We start from the raw sequence: 18,731 nt of genomic DNA, 5'->3' as shown, positions 1-18,731 counted from the left end.
AACATCCCTGACCATTATTCCTCCTCCACCGAACTTTACAGTTGGTACTATGCATTCGGCCAGGTAGCGTTCTCCTGACATCCGTCAAACCCAGATTCGTCGGTCGGACTGCCAGATGGTGAAGCATGATTCATCACTCCAGAGAACGTGTTCCCACTGCTCCAGAGTCCAAATGGCGGCGAGCTTTACACCACTCCAGGCGACGCTTTGCATTGCACATTGTGATCTTCGGCTTGTGTGCGGCTACTCGGCCATGGAAACCCATTTCATGAAGTGCCTGACGAACAGTTGTTGTACTGACGATGTTTCCAGAGGCAGTTTGGAACTCGGTAGTGAGTGCTGCAACCGAGAACAGGCGATTTTTATGCGCTACACGCTTCAGCACTCGGCGGTCCCATTCTGTGAGCTTGTATGGCCTACCTCTTCGTGGCCGAGATGTTGTTGCTTCTAGATGTTTCCACTTGACAATAACAGCACTTACAGTTGACCAGGGCAGCTCTAGCAGGGCAGAAATTTGAAGACCTGACTTGTTGGAAAGGTGGCATCCTATGACGACGGTGCCACGTTGAAAGTCACTGAGCTCTTCAGTATGGCCCATTCGACTGCCAATGTTTGTCTATGGAGATTGCATGGCTGTGTGCTTGATTATATATACACCTGTCAGCAATGGGTGTGGCTGAAACAAACGAATCAACGAATTAGAAGGGGTGTCCACATACTTATGACCATGTAGTGTAAGAGTGAAAGTGAAAATTAAAACAACATTGGAAGGGAGATGGAGGGGGGGGGGCGGGGGAGGAGGTACGTAATTGTACGGTAAAAATGTCATTTGTATGTAATTGATGGGTGAGCATACTCACAGTGTTGGGACTAGTTGGATGAGTAAAGGTCATTTCCCCATGCTCATCCTCTTCTTCTCGCCAACCTTCAGTAACACCGGGGTCCAATAGTTCCTGGTCATAATCAGGAGGAGGAGTTGCAGGCTGTAGGCAGAAAAGGGAAACCGCCCTCAAATAATAAACATTTCAAACACTTCTTCAGTTTAAACTCGAGTAATAATGGCATTGTGACCAATTTGGAAGTATTTTGATACCTTCCATATTGATTTTGCTTGTACATCTGAGCACACCCATCCCTCGATTTATGGAATATATATGTTCTTAAAAAGTTGGACATAAAGCGAAATTCCATATAATCGACCCTATTTTCCCAATGACTTCCATTATATAATTGGAGATGCGTTCCGATGGAAAAGGTTTCGGCCCTAAGACTAATAGAAACACGCTTATAAACCACTTTGACAAATCTAATTTTACATCCAAGGTAATCGACTTCATCTCTCTTTGCACTTCTGCTGACATTTGCACCTAATTGCCTTTTCCAGACATTTTGGACTTTTCCACTGTTTTCTATTGGCATTTCATCAGCACCTGGTGCTTTTCCATTTGCCAACTCTTTCCGGGTTCTCCGCACCTCACATTCTATCGCAACTGGTTCTTGCTCATATTCTCTTTCTATGAAGGTTGCCATCCATATTGCTTTCTTAATTATCCCCTACACACAAAGGGAAATGTGGGATAAAGCAATTAGTTCACTTTGTCTGTCTGCCTACAAATTCCAGTTAATAACGAGGAATAACTAAACTTCAATTGAATGTTATATTTTGAACACTAGCAACGGTACACACCCTATGGGCGGGGCTTCAATTGGGAAGCCCAAATGAAAAGGCAAACTATCAGAAATTGAAGGTTTTTTTTATTTTAAATGATTCATATAAACATCCGTTGAATCATATCACACGCAAATCATCAAAATCTAAACAGTATCTTTAGAATTTCCATAAAAGCCTCATCACTGTTCATATCGGTAAATATTATTCCATCGTATTTCAAATCATGATCGATACACTATGATCGTGATGATCATGATCATGGATCGTGATCGATAATCGTGTTCACAATCGCTATGTCGTATGTACTCCCGATACGTGTACCAAATTCCCGATACGTGTAACTGTACCAAATCAACAATTAAAAGGATTTTGAGCCGATAGTTGTTACGGCCTTGGCAAGATCGATGGAGACAGCGATCTGTTAGCGTATTCACCACCCAAATAGCTATGTGGAATTCTCTCATGTAGAGATTAAACGTTACGGCTGTTATGGCCTTGGCAATATCGATGGAGACAGCGTTTATTATACTTTTAATGAAGGACACTGTCTCAAGCCCCAGTCCCCATCACCGATGGGGCTCAGCGGTTCACCCGAGCCTCACGGTGAATGGCAAGGTACACGCTGGCCCGTCCAATGTAGCGCGCGTGCGGCCCCGGACATCGAAGGGCATTAAACGTTCATGAAACATTAAACGTTCATTAAAGGATTACGAAACGAAAAACATTACGAAATTATGTTCACACCGTCACGCCAAACATTACCGTGAACACATACATCGTCACAACATCGTCACAATGGACGTTATGCGAACGTGAATGTCATGCGGGAGTCCAAACCTGAGAATACTGGAGACCAAAGCTGAAATTGGAAAAACTAAATAGCCTATTTTACTCCTGGAGATCCCAGGATTACCCACACAAAATATCGTTTCGATCGGTTGAGCCGTTTTTGCGGTACCTTCGAACAGGCTGACGGACATTTGGTGAATTATAGTAAGATGAATCGGGGGGAAAAAGCTATAGTTTAGCAGTACCGTGACTGAATTAGTCCCGTCATGGATGCACATGCGCAGAGAGGAGTGAGATTTTTTCCTTAGTCCATTTTCCTGTCTGGCAGTCAAACAAAATTGAAAATAATTGCGAAACAATGTTTTTAGGGACATCATAAAGGACCCATGCAACAGACACGAAAAACGAATGTAACCCGAAAATAAGGTGGTGTAAAATATGCTTTTTCAAAGACAGCAACATCCAAATAAAATTCAACAATCTTATAAAACCCTTACTTTTTTTTTTGTTTTGTATACAAGATCGAGACTCGTGAAAGAGCTAACATTAATCACACAAAAGGTTAAACAGACACACAAAACACAAAATAAGGGGAGCGGCCGACAAGATGGGGAGAGAGGGGGAAGGACACAAACACAACATTTGAGAGCAGGGACATCGAGAGAACTGTGGGAGGGAGAGGGCTTGGGGGAAGGTGGGAGAATTATAAAGCACATGGACACTGCAAGGACTTCCAGAAAAGAAGTTGGAATTTCAAAAAAGTGTATCTGGGGTAGAAAAGATCAAGGTTTTGGATGGGGGAAGATAAGAGATGGTGGTAAACAGCTGTTTTAAAGACATGGAGGGGAGGAGTGGGATTGAAGGGAGTGGGGGAGTTTGTTCCAGAGGTGGGAGAAAAGGGGAATGAAAGAGTGAAGGTGAGCAGAGAGCCTAGATTTTGGCAGTTTTACCATAAGAGGGTTGCTGGCAGATCTTGTGCGACCTGTAGGAATATTTGGGGGACAGAGCATATAGAGAGCTGGGGGAGCTGGGGGAGCAAGGCCGGAGAGGAGTTGGTAGAAGACAGAAAGACCACCAACCTGCCTGCGGTGAGTGAGTGAAAGGCCCTCGGAGTTAGCTTCATCGCATGAGATTCCAATGATTCTGAAAGCTTTGGTTTCAACAGCGTGAAGCCGAGCTAGGTGTGAGGCAGGAGCACCGGCCCAGAGGGGGGGAACAGTATTCCATTGAGCTGTGGATGAAAGCCTTGTATGTGGTGAGGAGCTCAGGTGTGCCAAGGAAGGACTTCGCATGACGGAGGATGCCCAGTCGGCGACTGGCTTTGGAGGCCAGCTTGGAAATGTAGTTTTCCCAAGAAAGATCATGGCAGATAGTGAGACCCAAAAGCTTGAGCAACAGAACTTCTTGGAGAGGATTGTTGAGAAAGTGGATGGGAGGGTTTTCCAGTCGGTCTTTTCGGAGAGACAAAGTAAGAGTGTGAGATTTGTCAGTATTGAAAGACATGTTGCACTTGTTTGACCAGTCTGTGATTTTGTCCAGGTCTGCAGAGAGTGAGCAGGCTGCAGACTGCCGATCTGAGGGATGAGGAATGGAGCGGCAGAGAGTGGAGTCATCAGCAAAGAGACAGAGAGGATTTTCCAGAGAGTCGGAGAGATCATTGATGAAGACCAGAAATAGCACAGCACCCAGAACACTACCTTGGGGAACTCCAGCCAGAACAGGAAGGGGAGATGAGAGAAATCCATTCAGGGCCACACGTTGACTACGACCAGAGAGGAAGACCACAAGCCATGCGAGGAGATTTCCATGGATACCATAGGAGGAGAGTTTGGTGAGCAGAGCTGGGTGCCAGACCGTATCGAAGGCACGTGATATGTCAAGGGAGACAGCTCTGATTTCCTGTTTGGCATTGAGGACCTCCATCCATTGTTGAGACGACAGAAGCAACATGTCCAGAGTCAAATGACCTGGTCTGAATCCAAATTGATGATTGGAGATCAAGCCATTGGAGAAGAGGAAGGATTTGATATAACCCGAAGCAATGATGGATTCCATGACTTTGCTGATAATTGGGAGCAGGCTGATTGGTCTATGGTTGCAAGGATCTGTTTTTGCACCTTTTTGTGTAAAGCGGTAATGTTTGCTGATTTTCAAGATGCTGGCAGATGACCTTGAGCAAAAGAGAGGGTGAAAAGAACAGAGAGAGGGTGAAAAGAACAGAGAGGGGGTGAAAAGAACAGAGAGGGGGTGAAAAGAACAGAGAGAGGGTGAAAAGAACAGAGAGAGGGTGACAAGAACAGAGAGAGGGTGAAAAGAACAGAGAGAGGGTGAAAAGAACAGGGAGAGGGTGAAAAGAACAGAGAGAGGGTGAAAATAACAGAGAGAGGGTGAGATAGAGCGGCAGAGCAGGATTTTAGGACCCGTGGGCTGATGCCATCTGGTCCAGTTGCAGAATCAGTCGAGGTTTGACAAAAACTTCTCCACCTTGTCAGGAGAGAAGGACACAGAGTCCAGGAGCAGTTGGGTTCGACTGGGTGAGGTGGGAACAGAGAGATGGGTTTGAGACACAAGATTTTGAGGCAAACACAGAGTTGAGGCATTCGACTTTGTCACGTGCGGTGTCAACTGTGTAGCCATTTGAGGTAAGGGAGGGGACGGAAGGGGAACAAACACCAGAAACGGATTTGACCAGACACCACCAGGATTTGGAGGAAGGAGACAGGTTTGAGAATTCATTGTTGAGTGTGGAGATAGTGCTTCCTGACACTCCTGTGGGTAGACACACACTTGTTCCAAGCTTGGTGGAAGGAACTGAGATTGCCTTCAGTTGGATTTGCCTTCCAAGAGGCAAAGGCAAGTCGATTCAGGGCAACTGCCTCACCACAAGACCCAGTGTACCATGGACGGGAGGAAGGGTAAGACAACTGAAGACGAGATGGGATAAATCTGTGCATGAGAGAGAGCAGTTTGCTTTGGTAGAATTCCCAGGAAGAGTTTATATCAGAGGCAGTAGAGATGGGAGACCAGTCCAGATGATTGATGGCTGCTTGAAGACTGTGCCAGTCAGCCTGAGTGAAATGCCAGACTCGTCAGCGCTGAGGAGCCTCTCTGAGAATGGCCAGAGATGTCCACTTTAACAAGCACGTGATCAGAAGAACCGATTGGAGCAGAAGAAGAGCAACAGACATTTGCAGGGAAGTTTGTCATAACCAAGTCGAGAAGAGAAGATACTCCATTGACTGAGATCCGGGTCGGGAAATTGACAGATTGTGTCAGTCCCAATGGGTCGCAGAAGTCCTTTGCTGAGGTGCCATGGCTGGTGAGAGAGGAACCCACACCCAGCAAGCTGGCATGATGACAGTTGAAGTCGCCACATATGAAGAAGAGAGAGTTGGGTTGAGTTGATAGAAGTTGGTCCATGTTGTCAGACAGCGAAATGTAAATGGAGTCATCACTGTTTGGAGGACGGTACAGAACATATATGAACAAAAGGTGGGAGCGGAGAGGAAGCCATAGCCAGGGGTACTCCTGGGGGTGAGGTGGAGAGAGGGCAGTGCAAGGAGAGTGAGGAAGAGAGTTTTTGAGAAAGATAGCAACCCCACCACCAGGACGAGGCTCAGGTCTGTCATATCGGAAGAAGGAGTAACCAGGAAGAGATATTAAGGAATCAGAGACATCTTGAAGGAGGAAAGTATCTGTTAAGCAGATCAAATCTGGATTGTCAGAAGCAACCTGAATGGAGAGATCAATCAGGTTTGAGCGAAGGCCCCGGATGTTTGAGGTCCATACCGTTAATAAGGAGAGAGGAGGAGCATCGGGTGCAGGACAGGGGAGGAGAGGGGTAGGGTCAGATGAAGGATGAGAGTGGGGTAGGGAGAGCAGTTGATAGTGTGTCAGAGATTACAGAAGAGTTACAAGAAAGGGAAGGATGAGGAGGACGAAAAGATTGATGGTGATGGGACGAGGCACAGTGAGGAGTTGTTTGAAGGGGCGCAGAGGAAAGTAGAAGGTTTGGGGAGGTGGAGGTATGAGATAGAACGGAGACGAAGTGGGGAGGAGGCAGCTGTGAGGAGGAGGGGGGAGGGGGAGAATTGTAGAGGGATGGTAGGGGGTGGGGGTGGGGGGATTTGAAGGGAAGTGGTTGGGGGCGAGTTTTGAAGGGGAGGGGCGAGCGGAAGTTTAGAAAGTAGATGATTAATGAAAGACGAACATATATAACAAATTGGGTTTATTGTGATTTTCAAGTTAGCGATCCGTTTAAGAACGATAGAGGAGGGGTGGAATGAAGGTGAGTTTGGAGCATGTGGTGAGGAAGAAATGTAAGAGATTTAATTTTTTTTTGTTGTGGAATGAGTTGAAGAGGAAATAGAAAAGAGCCTTTTAAATAAGAAGAAAAACAGCTTGTTGTAATATACCACTGAATAAAACACTGCAGGGGAAAGTTTAAACATATTTAAACAGAACCGTTAAGAACAATCTTATATTCACAAAAATACCAACGGGGAGAGGGCCTAGAGGGACAACCATGAGTCACTTGAACAGGGCAAAAGGTGGAAGGCAAGGAGATAATGGGGGCAGGGCGACACAGCGCACGTGGACAGAAGCACACGATGAGACCAAAGCACACGTGGAAAAAGGGAAATAAATGCTTGTTTTTGTTGTTTTTTTTGGGGGGGGGGGGATTGAAGAGGTTTAAAACGTTGGAGAAAGAGTAGATGTTCGGGGAAGTTCGGGGGAGAAGGGAGAAATCTAAGAACCAAGCAAAAACAGCGAAGGAAGAAACTTAAGTGAACAAACGTCGACGGGGGACCGGGGAAGCCTGAGGCTCCAAGGCCGCACACGCTGGGCAAACAGAAACGATTAATTTATGAAAGATTAACACCGAGAATCTTCCTCGGGACACACTATAGGTACACACACCGAAAGATAAATACAGTTTCGACAAAAATACAATTGTGAAGAATTACTTAACTTTGAAAACATGGAGAACATGTACAGCTTCGAAAAACCGTGACGTCACCCACAAGATCTCGGGAGACCATGCCGCGAGACCATTTGTTTCAATTTAAACAAATACTTGAACACTGGAGAACACAAAATCACCTTCTTTTTTTTTTTTTTACACTTTCAAACCCCTTCCATTCAGCAGTACTTGGATAAAATATTACAGAATTTACATCATCCAGACCAATCAAATACACAGCTCGCAAATCCCACCAATGTCCTTGTTTTACAAGAATGCTTGGGGTAAGGTGTTCCATGAACTCTCTCGTTTGTAGAAATTTTCGGTATAGTTCTTCCAACTTTCTTTCACCTGTGTTTCTTCTGACGGGTCCTTTCCTGTGCTATTCTTAAGAACCTAATCTTCTTCTCCTCCTTCCCTTCCCGTTACAAGGGGAGAGGTTCACTGGCACCAAGCTCCTACCCTGCCTTGACCACAATACTCCTCCACTCCCCCTCTATCCCCAGCCAACTCTCTCCACCATCCAACCACCCCCACTTTTCTGATGTCCCTCTTCACACAATCCTCCCATATCAACCGGTCACTCCTTTTCCCCCTACTTTGTTACCTCAACCTATCCGTTCTCCCTGCCATTCTCTTTTCCCCTATATGCACCAAGTGTCCATCCCATCCAGCCAGCATTTCACCAATCTCCCCATCAAACTCATCTATCTGCACACCAATTTCCTTCCTCAGTTCATAAATTCTCCTTCTATCTGCACTCCACTCTGGCAATCATCCTGACCACGGCCAAGTTGTTTTTGCAAACCTGCAGCTGGGGTCTCTCTGTCAGTGACACTGTCTCCAGACTGCAAACATAGGTCGGCGTTACACAAGACACAATAAACTTTCCTCTCAATCTCCTTGAAAGCTGTCTGCCATTACCCCCCCACCCCCCAACCTCAACCCTCCTCAATGCGCATGTGCACCCACCTGAATCCTCCTACGCACCTCTGCCTCTGACTTACCATCCCCGGTCACTGTTCCACCCGGATACTCAAAAAAACTATTTCCTTGTCTGATCTCCTTCCTCTCCAACCTGATATTCATGTATTTTCTCTGCTGCCCGATCCACATAACTCAGTCTTGTCCATTCATGTCAAATGCCCACTCCGACTCCCCCAGTAATTCCTGCATCTCAAGCCCATTCTCCACCACAACAGCCAGATCGTCCACATACAATTTCCTCCCCAGCATATCTTCCATATTTACCTTACTGCTTACCAGCTACATCACCATAATAAATACGAGTGGGCTGGGAGAGCTTCCCTGCCTCAAACCAATGTTCACACTGAACTCCTCTGAACTCCCATCCAGTGTCGCAATCACCCTCTCTCTTGGGAATGTGCCGTAGGCCTTCTCCAGATCCACAGATCCCAATACCATTTCACCTTGCACATACAACCTCTTCTCCACCAGCTGTCTCAGTGTGAACATCACATCTGTCTTTCCCCCACCCATTCTGAGCCCCTGCAGCTCTTCACCAATCCCCTTCTCCACACTCCTCATCATCCCACCCAGAACCCTCTCCAGCACCTTCATGACATGACTAAGGAGCATAAGGCCCCTGTACTTCCCCAGATCTTGAACATCCCCCTTCCCCTTCCATATCGGAACAATTAACCCTGCCCTCCACATTCCCCCGGAATTTAACCATTTCTCATACATACAACAGCCTCTTCATCCAACTGACTCAGACTTCTCCCACTGCAATTATCATCTCTGTACACACTTCATCAATGCCTGGCACATTTCCCTTTTGTACCCTTGCATCTGCACTTCCTCTTCCGTGATCTCCATAAACTCCACTTCCCCCTCCACACAACTCTGTAGCTCAAGATCACCATTGATTCCTTCCCGGTTCAACAGCTCTTTGAAATATCATTCCCACACCTTCAATACTGTACCCCTCTCTGTCACTAGCATCCCGCCATCATCCTTAATCACCGCCCCTCCCCCTCCATTTCCTTGCTATCCTCATCCGTCACGAGCTAATTTATAGATCATCTTCCTTCCACCATCCTCTTCCAACGTATTGTACGCCTCTTCAATCATTCCTCGCCTTATCCACAGCTCTCCTTGCTGCATTCTTCTTCTGCCCATACAGGTGCAGCAACCCCGCATCTGACTGCCTCGCTATATCCTTGATCTTCTCTATCCTCTTCCATACCTCCCTATTTTCACTAACTGCCTTGCTACTTCCTCTGTCCACCATACCTGGATTCTATCTCTCGACGATGCACCTTTCCTGACGTCCTTCCACACCACACTTCTGCAATTCCCCGAAATGCCTCTCCATAATTCTTCCACTCCTTCTCAAAACCTTCAGCTTCTTTGCCAAGTTGCTTATACCTGGCCCTCACCATCTCCTTGTACTCTACGGTGACGTTTCCCCTGCACTTCTCCCGCCTAATAACCTTCCGACCTCTGCTCTTAACCTCCCTCCTTTTCTTTTCCTCACCACAGACACCATAGGCTTGTGCTGGCTGGGAACATACTCTCTTGCCACTGCCTTGCTATCCTTAAACCCCCAAAGGTGTGGCTTCCTTACCACCACCAAATCCAGTTCAGTTCTGTTCTGTTCTGTGCTGTGCTGTCCATGACCCATACTGTGTTGTGACGTTCATGCAGAACCACGGCGCCATCTGTGCAGCGGAGCCCATTCTGCATCCCTATCAGCGTACAGGCGCTATTCGTTGGAGGATTAAAGTGTTTCATGGAGCCTTTCATGTAGTCTTTAGGAGCTTTTCAAAACTTATTTGGAATAAACAGTCAAATGCTTCTGTCTGAACACTACTACTTGATCGTTTCTGCATACCACATCCTGCAAGCCTGCGATACTACCATCACAAAAACCCAAACGGCAGAAAAGCGCTTGGTTGCCGTTATAACAAGCATTACGCCGAGGTCCCCCGTCGGGGAAGTGATGTGAGTTGACAAAGTGGAAGACGGAGAAAACATGCTATGATATGATATTTCGCTCACAAGGTTCAGACATACATGGCGGCGGCCATCTTGGATTTTGACGTGGCGACCCAATTTTCAATAGCGTTCTTCCTTATGCGTAGATACACCCACACACCAGATTAGAAGTTAGTAATCCGTTTATTTTTCAAGATATTTCGCTCACAAGGTTGACATATATATGGTGGCGGCCATCTTGGATTTTGACGTGGCGACCCAATTTTCAATAGCGTTCTTCATTGTGCCGAGATACACCCACACACCAGATTATAAGTTGGTACGTCGCTTATTTTTCAAGATATTCAGCTCACAAGGTTCAGACATACATGGCATCAGACATACATGGCATCAGACATACATGGCGGCAGCCATCTTGGATTTTGACGTGGGTTGCACCCACACACCAAATTCGAATGCGGTCCTTCGTTTACGCACGCACGGACGGACGGACACACGGACGGAGGGGAAAACCATAGTACCCCTTTCGCTCCGCGGTGCGACGGGGGACAATAAACCACTATCTTGTACAGTACAATCCTGTAGTCTGTACAGTGAGTCGTTTTTGTTGTTGCTTTGGAACCTGTTAAAGTGAAACATTCTGTGCCTAGAAGGATCAAAGCTGATTTTAACAACTACTCAAGTTTATGTTCAATAAACTCCCAACTGACTCAATAACGCACCATACCTTTTTTACAACATAGAATTATTATTTTTTTGAAACATGAAAACAATTCTGATGAAAATGTAAAAATCCTCACATTCATAGCAGATATTAGAGGTGATAAAAATGACATCTTTATTCGAAAGGAGGATAAAATTGATGCTCTGAGTCTGCATTGTCTTGTTTATATTACAAGATGCAAAAACAGAAATCTTACAATAATTCACCAAATGTCCGTCCGTCCGTTCAAAGGTACCACAAAAACGGCTCAACCGATTGCAACGATATTTTGGGTGGGTATTCCTGGGACCCATGGGAGTAAAATAGGCTATATTGTTTTTCCAAGTTTTCCAAGTTTTCCAATTTTCCACTTTTTCCAAACACGATGGAATAATATTTACCGATATGAACAGTGATGTGGCTTTTGTTGAAATTCTACAAATAGTGTTTATTCTACGTACCAGGAGAGAGTAGATTGACTCCTGACAAACTCTTCCTATATAAACGTGTGGCTCCGAAGTAACATGGCAGCATGTGCAAAGCGACTGAGAAACAGGTGTAGCGGCCACTTCCGTGTTAAATTTGGCACGCACTCTTCACACATAAACGTGCGACTGAGAAAGACGTGTAGCAGCCGCTTCCGTTTTGCAGAATTCAATCTTATTTCAAAATTGGTGCCATGTACTGTTTAGATTTTGATGATTTGCATGTGATATGATTCAACGGATGTTTATATGAATCGTTTAAAATAAAAAAGCCTTCAATGTCTGATGTGTAATATTTTGTAAAAGAGCTGCTAAGCTAAAGGTTTTTGGAATGGCCAATAAGGCGATTAGTGTTCTTCAGTGTTAAAGTAATAATTAAATTGAAATAAAATAAAAGCTTTCAAAGGTGGCAGAAAAAGAAACATTTTTTGGAAGTTTAATGCTCCCTCTTTTACAGTACCCTATTTAACACGTTAAATTAGTTATCCGTGTCTGTTGTTTGTGTCTTTTATGACATCCTAAATTCCGAGCCATTGTACTGCTAAACTGCAGGTTTGTGTTCAGATTTGTACTCGTGTTCAAAATATATCGCATTCAATCCAAATTAAGTAATTAATCATAGACTGATGTCTGTAGTCAGACAAAGTGAACCCAACGCTCAACAGTGCTTTTGCACTTCGTGCACGGGATAATAAATAACCAATTAAAATAAGATAAGTCAGACTCGTTGGCATAATGGTTAGACTGTTAGAGCATCTGCGACGAGTACGAGAGGTCAGGAGTTCAAACACTGGTTGAGTCATACCAAAGACTAAAATAGAACGTGTTTCTTCCATGCTTCAAATCAATCAAGGAGCACAGGCACAAAATTAATCAATGGCAATCAGAAAACAAATAAATGCAGTATTGTTGGGCCCTGGGGGAGAAGGAAATCATTCATAACATAAAAGCTGGCTGGCTAATCAGCCACCTGGTTGGCCCATCTGCCACATGCTTTGGGCCTTGATGGATTATTTACCAAAATGGCAAACACAAATGTCCATGAGGGAAAATGATGGGGCATTAGATGGAGAAAATTGTAGGAGGAGGTGACTTGGGGGAGAGGGTGAAGGCAGAGGAAACATTTTCTTCATTCCTCACACTCAATGTGGCATGTGAGCTTGCTAAAGCCTGCCCAGTAACCACCAAGTTCAGGAATCAGCCAGCGGAAAAAAAAAAGGTTTCCCAAGTAAAATGGGCAATGCCAAGCGCTGCATGCCTGCCAAGGCTGCACTTCTGCCTGGAGTTTATGTGGAGCCGTATCTAATTAAAACTGCCTATCACTGCCAATACCACTGTTGAAAGCATTTTCGAAAGTACAAAATAAAGAGCAATCAAAATTCTGGAGTCTCACCCAGAGAGCATTTAAATGGACATTCCAAAAAAAAAAAAAAAAAAAATCTCCTTCAGTATCTAATGGCAACGTGCTAATGCCCTACCCAAATGCCACGAGTTCTTACAAAGAATGCAAACCTCCAAGTATCCACAGCTCAGTCTCTGTCCGATGATTAGGCTGGACATAGAATGGCCCACGTGTCAAACACCAAAATGAAAACTCAATACTAGGTTTGCTCGAAGACATCTTACAAGTTGAATAAACAACAAAACTTGCATCACCTTTTCCTGAAAAACATTCGGTTAGCGATACATCTGCCTCTCCTGGATCGTGTGGAATCTATAGCTCTCAACATTAATGGCATCCCCTTCGATGAGGATGAAGCACAAGGTCTGGTGTTATCACATCACAGGAAGGTCAATGACCTCTCCATTTTCCCCACCTATCCTGCAATCTAACTCCCTCTGACCCTCCCTCTCCAGCTCCTCGATGATGTACGTGTCACTCCAACAACCCATTACTGGTTAACCTCCCAAAATCCAGGCACTTAATCCTGCACAAGTAACCAGCAGTTTGTTTCTCCAATAATCTCTTCCAATGAAGTGCATGCATGCATGCACACACACTTCTGCCATTGGTCTGCAGCCCCTTGGCTAGGGTTCCAATGCTGAATGTGTCACCACTGCAATGCAAGATACTCGATTGAGAGCAGTCACACAGGATTATATTTGTTCAGGGTTCCAATGATAACTCGCCGACACATTGGAAAAGACACACCGTGCGATCTTTAACGTTGACCAACTAATGCTAGAACATGGGAGCCCCGGTTTATCGTCCATCCAATGGACTGTGTATACGTGGATACCACTCCCTCACATGCACACACGCACACTGCATCATGCCATATATAAAATATTTCCTGAAAATAGTAGTGCTGAAGAAATACCTGTTACACAGCAATAATCAAAAAGGTTACAGATCAACCTTCCTCACACCAACCATTCTTAACTTTTGAAAGATCTACCATCAACGCATCTACATCTGCAAATTTTCTGAGATGCTTTTACAAAGTTGCATCACATGCATGGCACATTCCCAAAGCTGGCAAATAAATTATTTTTCCAAGCAAATAAAATGCGCATGAGATTTTTCAAAAATGCTACTAACTCAAGGAATTTGTTTCTCTCTCTCATATATGCTTCAACCAAAGCAATGTTTGATTGAACTTGGCATCTTTATATTTTTTGAGATGCAGTCGGCTTTTGCATAGGTATCTTGGTTTTGGCTTCCTTGCATTCCTGCAAAGGAAAATGAGGAGCGGAGATTTGTTGGCCAATCGGATTATTGCAGTCCCATTTGCAGCGTTTAATTCGTAGGCCTGAAAATTGCACCTTTTTCCCCCACAAACGATCAACACCAGTTTCAGCACGAAAATTATTTTTGGTATAGGACATATAAATACTTGGCTTGTCTAGTCAAACTTCATGTACAACCACCAGGGGGTGGTCGACACAAAGTTGCGGCAATAAATAACAAATTCTTAAAATACTACTACTATGACAACTACAACCACTACAACAACTAGAACGGCACTCGGTAGAGTGCAGAGGGGGACCAGGCTGAACAGTTTGTTTTGTATCCCAATGATAGGCCGGACCTGGATTCCGACCTGAACCAAAATCTAATCGGCTTGTTCTTGTCACCTGACCAACTCATCCACCTAGTTTAGTCATGTCATCCATAACTTTTTTTAATATTATGTTATATATCGCTTTTCGCCCGATCTCACAATGGAGAAGAATCACTTTAGAATTAAATAATTCTTATATCAGAATCCATATTCAGATCTTCACCAAAATCAAAATTGAATCGTCGTCGTCAGGCACGCAACCTCTCCACCAAATTTTGTCCAAATTCGTCCACAACTTTTTGAGATATGCTGCTATCTATCGTTTTTGGCCCTATCTCCCAATGTTGACGAATCGCTTAAAAAATTCTAGCAGCCATATCCGAATCCGGATCTTCACCAAAATCGAATCATTTCGTCCATGCCACATACACCATCTCGCTGCCGAATTTCGACCAATTCCGACAACTTTCTTTTTGTATACAACATCGAGGGGCTCGTGTAAGAGCTAACATTAATCACAAAAAAAAAAAAACCGGACACAAGACATTTAATAAAGGGAGCAGGAGACAAGATGGGGAGAGAGAGGGAAGAACACAAGTACAACATTTGAGAGCAGCGACATCGGGAGAACTGTGGGAGGGAGAGGGCTTGGGGAGAGGAGGCATGGGAAGGGGGTGGGGGGGGTCGTGGGAGAGGTATAAAACACATGGGCACTGCAAGGACTTCCAGCAAAGAGGTCGGAATTTTAAAAAAAGTGCATCTGGGGTGAATTAACGGGGGTAGAAAAGATCAAGGTTTTGGATGGAGGAAGATAAGAGATGGTGGTGAACAGCTGTTTTAAAGACCTGGAGGGACGAGTGGGATTGAAGAGAGTGAGGGAGTTTGTTCCAGAGGCGGGAGAAAAGAGGAATGAAAGAGTGAAGGTGAGCAGAGAGTCTTGATTTTGGCAGTTTGTCCAGAAGAGGGTTGCTGGCAGATCTTGTGTGACCTGTGGGAATATTTGGGGGACAGAGCACAGACAGAGCTGGGGGAGCAAGGCCGGAGAGAGTCGGTAGAAGACAGAAATACCACCAATCTGCCTGCAGTGAATGAATGAAAGGCCCTCAGAGTTATGGTGAAGATGTGTCTGTTGTGAAAAATCAATCAGGTCCACAACTTTGTCCCATAGGTAGGTTTAATCTCAATTAGATCTCTGGCATCATCCTGTAAAAATACAGTCATGCAATAGATATCAGGATCTTGGTATCATACAGAGAGGACCGATATAATAGTCAAAGCAAGCGAGTCTAGCATATATGTGCGAGTCTAGCATATACGTACCATTCAAGACTACATGTAAAGTAAATGTCACAGGAGTGGCCAGCGTCGCGGACGTCCCAGGTTTTATAGACGCCCTTCAGTGGCTGAAGCGAGAATGTCTCCTGGGTTCAACTTTGGTATAATTTCAATACATTCTCCCCGCCTTTGGAACTATACTGCCGCTAGGCAGATCGCAAGCGTGCGTCAGCATTAATTGATTGGGTACGTCATTCCATGTCAGTCGGTCCACCCGTAGCGGTCGGGGTGGCGAACTACCCTGCCAGCCCGTGTCCGGAAACTACTGGGTACGGCGTCCCCAAGCCCGGAGTCCCCTGCGTCGGAGTAGCCGCTGGAGGCAGGTGTAGGAGGGGGCACCTCAGAGCCTTCAGGCAAGGGTGTAGGTGACGACAGAGGTGACGGCAAAGGTTCCATATAGGAAGCTTCGGTAGAGTCCATAGACTCGTAGATCGGTTCGTCGATATCCCTATAAGGGTCGATGACCCCACAAGGGGCGAGATAGCGTACGGAGACAGTGGACTCGCGTCCATCTGCCGTCATCACGCGCACATGCTCGGGATTAGCCTGGAGTACCTGCACCTTATCCACAAAGGGGTCGTACTTGCTTGTGCGCACCGCTCGTTTGAGATAGGCTGGCCCCGGCTCAGCGAGCCAGCTGGGTAAAGATCGGATACTACCCGAGCTTCTCGGGTGGTGGAACAGTCTTTCGTGGGGTGTCTGGTTGGTGGCCGTACATAGGAGAGCCCTGATCGAGTTCAGAGCCACAGGTAGCGACCAAGCCCATTTATCGAGACCCCGGCCGAGGGTCCGGAGGCTTAGCATGACGGCCCTCCATATAATCCCATTGAAGCGTTCGATCTGCCCATTCGCCTGGGGTCTGTACGGTGTGGTGTAACTCGAAGCAACATTATTTTGGAGCAAATAACCTCGCACCTCCTGCGACAGGAACACCGCACCCCGATCGGTATGCACGTAGGCCGGATACCCAAACATGGAAAACAAATTCTGCAGGCACCGTATGACTGTGGCTGCCGTCATATCCCCGCACGTATAAGCAAAAGGGAATCGTGAGTACTCATCAACGATAGTGAGCAGATAGCGAGAGTTGCTCGACACCGGCAATGGTCCTTTGAAATCCATCGCCAATCTCTCCCACGGTCTAGTAACCCTAACCAGCGTCCCCATGGGAGGGTTGTAAAAACGCGGCTTGAGTTCCGCACATATAGCGCAGTCTCGGCAGATCCGGCGGATCTCTTCAATCGAGTACGACAGATTACCACTACGCACAAAATGAGCAAAACGCGCCACCCCTGGATGACACATAGTGTCGTGCAAAGCGCGCAGCCCCTCCAAAGTTACGATCCCCGCGCACGTAGCCGGCCTCGATAAGGCGTCGGCGACCAGGTTATCCTTCCCCGGGCGGTATTTGATGGTGTAGCAGAAGTCGGAGAGTTTGATACGCCAGCGAGTGATTTTCTCATTCTTAATACGTTGAGCATGTAAGGTGTCGTACATGAACGCAACGCTTTGTTTGTCCGTGATGATTTGGAAGCATCGCCCGAGTAAGTACGGTCGCCATCGCCGAATTGACTCGACGATCGCGTACGCTTCCTTTTCGACAGACGAATGCCTCCGCGCAGCGGAGGTGAGAGTCCGCGAAAAGAAAGCCACAGGGCGCCGCCCCCCCCCCCCCCCCCCCCCCGGGAGAGAGTCGCCGCTATCGCATGATCCGAGGCATCACTTTCCAAGACGAAGGATTCGCTCTCATCGATCGTCGCCACAGCGGCGCCCGCGATGTCGGCCTTAAGGCCCCCGAAGGCCGCCAAGGCCGCCGGGCTCATGGGGAACGTGTCGCAGGCTACGGGGGGGGGGGCGAAGCTTCGCAGAGAAATTTTGCACCCACTTCGAATAGTGGGCGAACAGCCCGAGAGCTCGCTTCAGCGAAGCTCGATCGCCGGGCGGGGCCATATCAAGCAAAGGTCGCAGACGCTCCTTATCCGGAGAGACTGAGCCATGGGTCACGGTGTACCCCAGAAGATCTATCGTGCGTTGAGAGTAACAACACTTAGCCTCGTTCATGGTTAGGCGATACCTATGCGCGACCTCGAGGAAGCGCTTCAGATTAGCATCGTGATGCTCCTGGTCATGCCCACAAACCGTAAGATTGTCCAGATAGACAAAGACATCTGTCAAGTTCTCCTTAGTAACGAGGTCGTCCATAGCCCTCTGAAAACAGGCGACCCCGTTCGTTACCCCAAAAGGTAATCGGGTGAACTGGTATAACCTTTGACCCGATTCGAAGGCGGTATAGATGCGATAAGCCCTAGAGATGGGGGATCTCATGATACGCACTACGCAGATCAAGAGTGCTGTAGATGGAGTACTGGGCCCCTAGTCGTACTAGCGCGTCCATCCCCGGTAAGGGGAAGGCGTCCAGCTGTGTAAAGCGATTAACCGTCTGTGAGTAGTCGATTACCATGCGCCGGCGATGGGCCTCACTTCGCACCACTAAGACCTGTGCCCGCCACGGCGACCGGCTAGGTTCGATAACACCGTCCTTCAAGACTTGGGCCGTTTCTTCCGCAATGAATTGCGCGTCCGCTCGGAAGTAACGCCGCGATTTTACCGCGACAGGAGTGCAGTCAGTGGTCAGGTTGGGGAACAGCGAAAGAGGATCAATTTCCATTTTCGCGAGTGCACACACAGCAAGCGTGTCCGTCCCACCGAATTCAATTTCCAAACGTCCATGTCACTTAAGAAAATCGTGTCCTAACAGGATGTCCGCACATAAAGCAGGCAAGACCATGAGATGTACATCGGAAAACATGCGTCCCTT

General features: G+C 46.5%; 1 protein-coding gene across 6 annotated transcripts in view; it reads right to left on the bottom strand.

Moving 5' to 3' along the window:
- Nucleotides 1–18,731, bottom strand: part of LOC137431736 (rho GTPase-activating protein 15) — a 246,576-nt gene that overhangs the window by 118,189 nt on the left and 109,656 nt on the right. For 5 of the 6 annotated variants that reach the window (XM_068123376.2, XM_068123380.2, XM_068123379.2 and 2 more), the window contains one exon: nt 861–983. In XM_068123376.2, coding sequence (XP_067979477.1) covers nt 861–983 — 123 coding nt within the window. The remainder of the gene's footprint in view (nt 1–860; nt 984–18,731) is intronic. The other variant, XM_068123381.2, reaches the window with a different exon arrangement.

This window comes from Myxine glutinosa, chromosome 7, assembly GCF_964187855.1.
Source record: "Myxine glutinosa chromosome 7, kmMyxGlut1.1, whole genome shotgun sequence".
Classification (NCBI taxonomy): domain Eukaryota; kingdom Metazoa; phylum Chordata; class Myxini; order Myxiniformes; family Myxinidae; genus Myxine; species Myxine glutinosa.
Note: the sequence above shows the minus strand (reverse complement) of the source record. Positions and strands in the feature narration are given on the sequence as shown.